General features: G+C 42.0%; 1 protein-coding gene across 1 annotated transcript in view; it reads left to right on the top strand.

The window, feature by feature from the left end:
- Positions 1-8,276, top strand: part of NUS1 (nuclear undecaprenyl pyrophosphate synthase 1 homolog (S. cerevisiae)) — a 26,563-nt gene that overhangs the window by 316 nt on the left and 17,971 nt on the right. Inside the window, 2 exon segments of the mRNA XM_010861959.1 lie at positions 5-24; positions 26-165. Of these exon segments, the coding sequence (XP_010860261.1) occupies positions 5-24; positions 26-165 (160 nt within the window).

The following is an 8,276-nucleotide window of genomic DNA, read 5'->3' as shown; positions in this document are numbered from 1 at the left end:
GCGACTACGCTGGCGCGCGGACGGCGTCCCTGGAGAAGCTGCCTGTGCACATGGGCCTGGTGATCACGGAGGAAGAGCAGGAACCCAGCTTCTCGGACATCGCAAGCCTCGTGGTGTGGTGTATGGCCGTGGGCATCTCTTACATTAGCGTCTACGACCATCAAGGTGAGACCCAGAGCGGGTCGGGGGACCGGGGCCTCTCCGGCCGCGGGGCCCGCACATCCGGCAGGTGTACCGGGGCGCACCTCTAGGCACAGCCCTCCCGGCTCCGCGAGTTTCTGTGCCCCGAGGCCCTTGAGTGCAAATTTCGGTGCTAGCACCTTCGAGGAGGGGAGATAAGCTTAATTGAACACCTGCTAAACCTTTGAACTCGATTCATTACCTTGTACATACTTAAAAATATTTCTTACCCGTTATCACGTCCTAGTAAAGTGGATGGTGTTTGTATACCCTTGTTTCACAAATGTGGGAGCTGAGGTCGCTAACATTTACACATTTGTCCAAAGTTTGAAAGGTAGTAAGAGGAGGATTGATATTTTAGCCAGTCTGTACTTTCCTTCGGGTTTACCTTTTTGTTACACCGCAGTGGTTCCTCAGAGAGGCCCAGAGCACTGTTTTTAAGTCACAGCTCAGTGGTTGAGGACAAGTGGCATTTGAAGTAGGCTTATGAAAAGTACCTGAGAGCCTGGATAGGCGACTAGGAAGGTGGTCACCTTCTGTTTTCAGCTGCCTGGGATGTTGTGCGATCCTTGATCCTCAGGGGCCAACACAGTACTTGTCCTCCCATAAATTTTGATTGAGGAAATTTTCACTGTAGGAAATTTTTGTAGGTACAGAACTTGAACATTTATTGGGTAGCCACAAAGTTAAAGCCCAGTGCTAGGCATATTCTTGGAGAAGGCACTGGCGACCCACTCCAGTACTATTGCCTGGAAAATCCCATGGACGAAGGAGCCTGGTAGGCTGCTGTCTGTGGGGTCGCACAGAGTCGGACTCGACTGAAGCGACTTAGCAGCAGCAGCAGCAGCAGCAGCAGGCATATTCTTTGGATTCTTAACATTTAGTTCCATAGACTCAGGCTTGTTGGGGGTAGACACATTGACAGGAGTGGCAAGTTGAGCAACAGATGTTGAGAGTTAGTAGTTGCTGTGAGAAGTTAAGTTCAGTCGGTGGGTCGTGTCCGACTGTGACCGCATGAACCGCAGCACGCCAGGCCTCCCTGTCCATCACCAACTCCCGGAGTCCACCCAAACCCATGTCCATTGAGTCGGTGATGCCATCCAACCATCTCATCCTCTGTCATCGCCTTCTCCTCTTGCCCTCAATCTTTCCCAGCATCAGGGTCTTTTCCAGTGAGTCAGCTCTTCGCATCAGGTGGCCAAAATATTGGAGTTTCAGCCTCAGCATCAGTCCTTCCAGTGAACACTCGGGACTGATCTCCTTTAGGAAGAGAAATTCTGATTGGAGGAGCTCCCAAAGTTCCTGCAGAGGAGATAGTGTTTAAACCAGGCTTTGAGGAGGGAGTAGGAGATAAATGTTTTGTTTGGGTCTCAGTCAAATACCAAAAGCAATAGCATTTCCTTCCAAGTAAGAATGATTGAGGAATGTTGGTATGAAGGAAAGAAAACTAATATTTTAGTCTCCGTTCAATAGCTTAAATTAATGGTATGCTCACAGGAACTACAACTTGATTTTTAGCACTTAAATCTTTACCACATAGGCAGGTTTAAGTGTGACGGTTTGTCAGAAAGGGTAGGTTGAGGTCAGACAGCAACTCTTGCAGGGTATTAGAATTACCTTTGATTGACCAATCACCTTCCTTGCAGCCGGCAAGGAACGTGGTGGTGACTCATAGCCCATCGTCATCAAATGATAGCTTACCCTCTGAGGTTAAAGTTAATATACTTAGGTATTAAGATTTTATGGAACTTGCCAAAAGACCAGTAGAAATCACAAGACTGTAATAAGGCGACACAGTCTTTGCTTGAACAATGCAACAGAAATATTGTCTGAGGGAAAAGTAAGTGAAGCAGAGGGGAAATTAATTAAAGCCGTTGAGCAATGTGGTGAATTGACTTTAAGTGAGTCACTTATATTCAAATAATTCTTATAAAGCAAGTACCATTGTGTTCTAGTAGAGAAGGAAAATAAATAATTAAATAGAACACAGTTTATAGTTTTGCTACACTTCCTTGTTCTGAAAATTCCTGTTCTTGAATTGCTGGTGTGATTCAGAAATATCCTATCGTATTTGCTAAAGAAACCATTGGTAATGAAAAGGAAGAAGTCAAGCTAAGCAAGTCTTGACTGATAATCAAAGAGAGTTTTACAGAGCATTTTCAGTGCACGGACTCAGAGCACTTTTTGTCCTACTGTAAAAGCAATTTTGATGAGTTTTTAATGGGATAGGGGTTAATTTCATTGTTTGAAATAAGGGACTTTGAATTTACTCATCCTTGCTATTGACTGATTGATTCATTCATTTAACAGGTGACAAATTGGGAGATACTGTTCTAGGCACGAGGCATCTAGGCCAGTGATAAAGACAAAAATTCTTACGCTCATGGAACTTACATTTTGGTGGAAGTGTGGCAAATAGTATAAATGAGAAAAATGTATTTGATCATAAATGCAGTGAGGAAAAGTAAAGCAGAGGAGGGGGAGAGGAATGTTGAAAGTCAATGGTAGAGTAGGGAGTACAGTTTTAAAAAGAGTGGCCAAAGAAAGCCTCATGGACTTTAAAAAAAATGTATTTATTTTTAATTGAAGGATAATTGCTTTACAGCGTTGTGTTAATTTCTGCCATATATCAACATGCTGCTGCTGTCGCTTCAGTCGTGTCCGACTCTGCAACCCCATGGACTGCAGCCCACCAGGCTCCTCCGTCCATGGGAGTCTCCAGGCAAGAGCACTGGCGTGGGTGCTGTATCGGCCATAAGTATACGTGCGTCCCCTTCCTCTTGAGCCTCGTTGACTTTTGAGTAGACATGAAGGAGGTCAGTGAGCAAGTCATGTGCTTACGTAAGAAAACTTATCCTTTTTCCGGGGAACTATATAGATACTTGGAGAAGGCAATGGCACCCCACTCCAGTACTCTTGCCTGGAAAATCCCATGGATGGAGGAGCCTGGTAGGCTGCAGTCCATGGGGTTGCTAAGAGCCGGGCACGACAGAGCGACTTCACTTTCACTTTTCACTTTCATGCATTGGAGAAGGAAATGGCAACCCACTCCAGTGTTCTTGCCTGGAGAATCCCAGGGACAGAGGAGCCTAGTGGGAGGCCGTCTATGGGGTCGCACAGAGTCGGACACAACTGAAGCGATTTAGCAGCAGCAGCATATAGATACTTAAGCTCTATTCAATTTTCTTAAACTTTCACTTGAGCCTATTTCTGTGTAAATATTTAACTTATTTTAGAAAGCCTATTGATATAGTCTTTAATGTCACATTTATTGAGTACTTGCTGTGATATAAAGCATTAGGAAACAAAGAAGTACAAGAGATTGTGTCTCTTAAAGAGTTTATTCTAAAGTCAGGGATAGTTACTAAAGATTATTATAAGCTAATGTATTAATGCTAGTGGATGACAGAGACTTTAAAGAGAGAAAAAGAGAAAAATCCATGAGGAACAGGGTTACTTCTCAACATACATGCTTGAGAAGTATTCCCAAGAACACAATACTTCCTTATCCCTGTCCATAGTAAGGAATGGGGTGACATCTGAGATAGACCTTGCAAAAATAGGTAGAATTTGGATTACCATAATCAGTACAGTGTTCAGTATGTGACACACACAGAATGGGGAATTCCTTATTGGCAAGCATTCCCATTAGAGAAGCTAGAACAGCATTACTGAGTAGTGTGTTGAGATCAGTAAATATAATAGGTAAGTCTCTTGATGAAAGTGAAAGTGGAGACTGAAAAAGTTGGCTTAAAGCTCAACATTCAGAAAACCAAGATCATGGCATCTGGTCCCATCACTTCATGGGAAATAGATGGGGAAGCAGTGGAAACAGTGTCAGACTTTATTTTTGGGGGCTCCAAAATCACTGCAGATGGTGACTGCAGCCATGAAATTAAAAGACGCTTACTCCTTGAAAGGAAAGTTATGACCAACCTAGATAGCATATTCAAAAGCAGAGACATTACTTTGCCAACAAAGGTCCGTCTAGTCAAGGCTATGGTTTTTCCTGTGGTCATGTATGCCTGTGAAAGTTGGACTGTGAAGAAGGCTGAGCACCGAAGAATTGATGCTTTTGAACTGTGTGCTGAAGAAGACTCTTGAGAGTCCCTTGAACTGCAAGGATATCTAACCAGTCCATTCTGAAGGAGATCAGCCCTGGGATTTCTTTGGAAGGAATGATGCTAAAGCTGAAACTCCAGTACTTTGGCCACCTCATGCGAAGAGTTGACTCATTGGAAAAGACTCTGATGCTGGGAGGGATTGGGGGCAGGAGGAGAAGGGGATGCCAGAGGATGAGATGGCTTGATGGCATCACTGACTCGATGGACATGAGTCTGAGTGAACTCCAGGAGTTGGTGATGGACAGGGAGGCCTGGCATGCTGCAGTTCATGGGGTCACAAAGAGTCGGACACGACTGAGCGACTGATCTGATCTGATCTGATGTAATGAAAAGTTGAGAAATGAGGTAGAATAAAGACCTGGGCAGCTGTTCTGGTTATCTCTAACTTTGTAGTCTACCCCAGAGCATAGTGTTTTAAAACAGTTTATGTGTTGACTTGGTTCAGGTGGGCAGTTCTGTCTTGATGTCTATTCTAATCATAAGGTTACAGTCAGATAGTAGCTGGGATGTAAAAGGTTTCACACCATATATTCAGTACCTGGTTTGTGATGGCTGGCATAGATGAGGACGGTTGGTCATCTGTCTTCACAGGGCTAGCTTAAGTTTCCTCATTTAACAGTGGCCTTAGGGTAGTCATACTTCTTTTATAGTTATTCCCAAAGAATTAGCCAAAGGCCAAAACTGTAGGGCTTCTTATGACCTAGCTTAGGAAACCATGCAGTGTTACTTCTCCTGTATCCTGTTGGTCTGAGAAGCCACAGGTCAGCCCCCAAATCAAAAAAAAAGGAGAAATAGACCTCAGTGAGAAAATGGCGTATGCAGAAGGGGAGAGACTCAGGTGGAGATGATGGCAGCCGTCTTGGAGATGACTTACATTACCACCTTAAATTTTTCCCTGTCTTGTATCCCTTCACTCTAATTCGGCTTCCCTGGTGGCTCAGTGGTAAAGAATCTGCCTTCAGTGCGGGAGAGCCAGCTTTGATCCCTGGTCTGGAAGATCCCCTGGAGAAGGGATTGGCAACCCACTTCGGTATTCTTGCCTAGAGAATTCCATAGACAGAAGAGTCTGGTGGACTACAGCCCATGGTGTTGCAAAGAGTTGGACACAACTAACACATATATACATTCATTCTAATTACAGCTAGATCTAGATTGTATTTAATCCTTAGACAAAGAAATTCATTAGTACTTCCCATGGTTTGACTCTGCAAACACACTGATCTTTTCATTTCCATTTACCTGCACTGCTTCTTGATTATAATCAAGAATTTCTACAATAATTCTTTCACCTGTCAGAAATTTGAGTTGTTTTCTCAGGAATTTCTTGAGCTCAGAATTCTAGAAGGGTGATTTGGCAATTTTGTCTATACTGTTATCATTTAAGCAATGACCATAATTGGGTTGGAACAAAAACTGGAGTTTGGAGCTTTTGGTGCTTTAGCTTTAGGGATGCTATACTTGCCTGGATCTCCCTTAAAGTATGCCTTGATCCAAGTTACCTGGAGATGTATCATTATCTTCAGGGGTGGAACCTGTTCATGTTGCTCACTGTATTGGTACCATGCTGAGAACCTTGTTGTAGGGCAGTATTTTCAAAACATGGTCTGTGGGCCATCTATGAATGAGTCATTGGAAGTGTTTATAAAAAGTACATATTCAGCAGAGTTATTGATCAGATCAAATTAGGGGAATGGGACCTGAGCAACTCTATTTTAATTAAGCTACTTACACGATACATTTACACATTGAAGTTTGACCCTACCACAGATGAAAGGACGTGCCACTACTTATATTACATCAGATTATTTATTTATCTTTTATGTTCGTTTTCATAAGTGAGGATGATCTTGGGTGGGTCTTAATTATTAGTTAATATTTTTTCTTTCTGTTTTATTTGAAGTATAGGTAATTTACAGTATTTTGTTAGTTTCAGGTGTACAACCAAGTGAATCAGTTATACATGTACATATATCCACTCTGTTTTAGATTCTTTTCCCATATAGGTCTTTACAGAGTATTGAGTAGTGTTCCTGGTGCTATACAGTGGGTCCTTATTAGTTATCTGTTTTATATATGCTGCTAAGTCGCTTCAGTCGTGTCTGACTCTGTGCGACCCCATAGATGACAGCCCACCAGCCTCCCCCGTCCCTGGGATTCTCCAGGCAAGAACACTGGCAAGAACACTAGCAGAGTGTATATGTCAGTCCCAGTTTCCCAGTTTACCCATTCCCACCACCCTTCCCCCTGTAAGTTGGTTTTCTGCAGCTGTGGCTCTCTTTCAGTTGTGTAAATAAGTTCATTTATACCATTTTTTTTAGATTCCACATATAAGTGATACCATATTTGTCTTTCTCTGACTGACTGACTTGACTCAGTATGACATTCTCTAGGTCCATCCATGTTTCTGTAAATAGCACTATTTCATTCCTTTTTATGGCTGAGTAGTATTCTATTGTATATAATACATACCACATCTTTATAACCGTTCCTCTGTTGACGGACATTTAGATTGCTTCCTTGTCTTGGCAATTGTAAATAGTGCTGCAGTTAATTATTACTTACTATTGCTATAAATTGGAGTGATCCGGAATAAGGCATTTGCTTCTATGTGAGAATTTAGCAACAAAACAAATCTTTTGTATTACTCTCTCTAGTGTTATTTCCATGGTTGTAAATCCATACTAGATATCTTTTGAAATGGTTTTGTGGTTCAGATTTTTCACACTAGCATTAAAAACAATCTGCCCTGTATACTCCCAGCCTTCCCAACCTATTTCTCATTCTTTTATATGCCTTTTACTTTATCCATGATTAGGTACTTAATGTCCCCTCCTTCTGGAGTGTCCGCTTTTCCTCCTCTTGGCAAATGGCTATCTGCCTGTCCAAAAGCTACCATTGCTCTTTTAAGTCCGTCCTGTCACTGCTCAGGTACTCTCTCTCAGCTACTCCATTCCTAGCCTTGCTGTTGCCTTGAATCTCCTTAAATGCTGTACATCTCCAAGTTCTCCATTTTGGGAAGTAGTAGTTGTATGTACACGTGCTCAAACTTTGGTACTAGCTTGTAAGCTCCGCAGATGGTATCTATCCTCACTGTTGCTTTTCCTACAGATTGTAGGTTGGTGTTTGCGTGTAATGAGTAGGTCAGTATGTATTCCTTGAATTGAAAGAAGAGGCTGCATGTTTTTATAGGTAAGGATGATGAATTGTAATTTGTTTTCCAGCACCAATACCCAGAGGCCTTAACACAGTGGGAGGGAAATGAACACAGTTTGCCCTAGTTTACTTATTTGGCACACTGACACAGATGCTGTTGGGAAATAGAAATTTATCAAGTATTGTGCTCCTTACACTGAAATACGGAGTTGCCAGAAGTGTTGAAAGTCTAAATATAAATGTGATTAAATTTTGATACACAGACAGTACAAACTAGGGTACTTGTCTTCTCTCGAAGGGATTCTATTTCTAATCTTCACCCTCGTATAGTATATTGCAAATATAATACAGAATTTCATATTTATCATAACATCCTGTGATGTCCTCTCCCCTTTTTCTACAAAGGGCTAGCAGCCTGTCAAAAGCTATCAATAGATCCTTGTAAATCATTCTCACTATTAGCTGCTAGGTAGCTTCCCTTGACTATCCCAGTTTTGCTTTGTCTTTGAAAAGCTGTATCCTGTTTTTGAAATGACCTTGTTTTCTGAGTAGCTTTCCATTTAACCATAGTATTGGATTTCTGTATGAAAACAAACCTTTCCTTAATGGTAATAATTATTCTTTGTTGCACTCTTACTATGCACCAGATGCTATGCAAAGAAGTGCATTAAATCCTTAGCACATTAACCAGTCAAGAAACTGAGATTCAGAAAACCAGGAACCACATATAGTAAGAGACAGATCTAGAATTTGAACCAGGTTTTATTCCAAAGCTTTTGTGCTTAACCATTATGCTGTACCAACTTCCACTAATAAGAG

This window comes from Bison bison, unplaced genomic scaffold (genome assembly GCF_000754665.1).
Source record: "Bison bison bison isolate TAMUID 2011002044 unplaced genomic scaffold, Bison_UMD1.0 scf7180017864473, whole genome shotgun sequence".
NCBI classification, from domain to species: Eukaryota; Metazoa; Chordata; class Mammalia; order Artiodactyla; family Bovidae; genus Bison; species Bison bison.
Note: the sequence above shows the minus strand (reverse complement) of the source record. Positions and strands in the feature narration are given on the sequence as shown.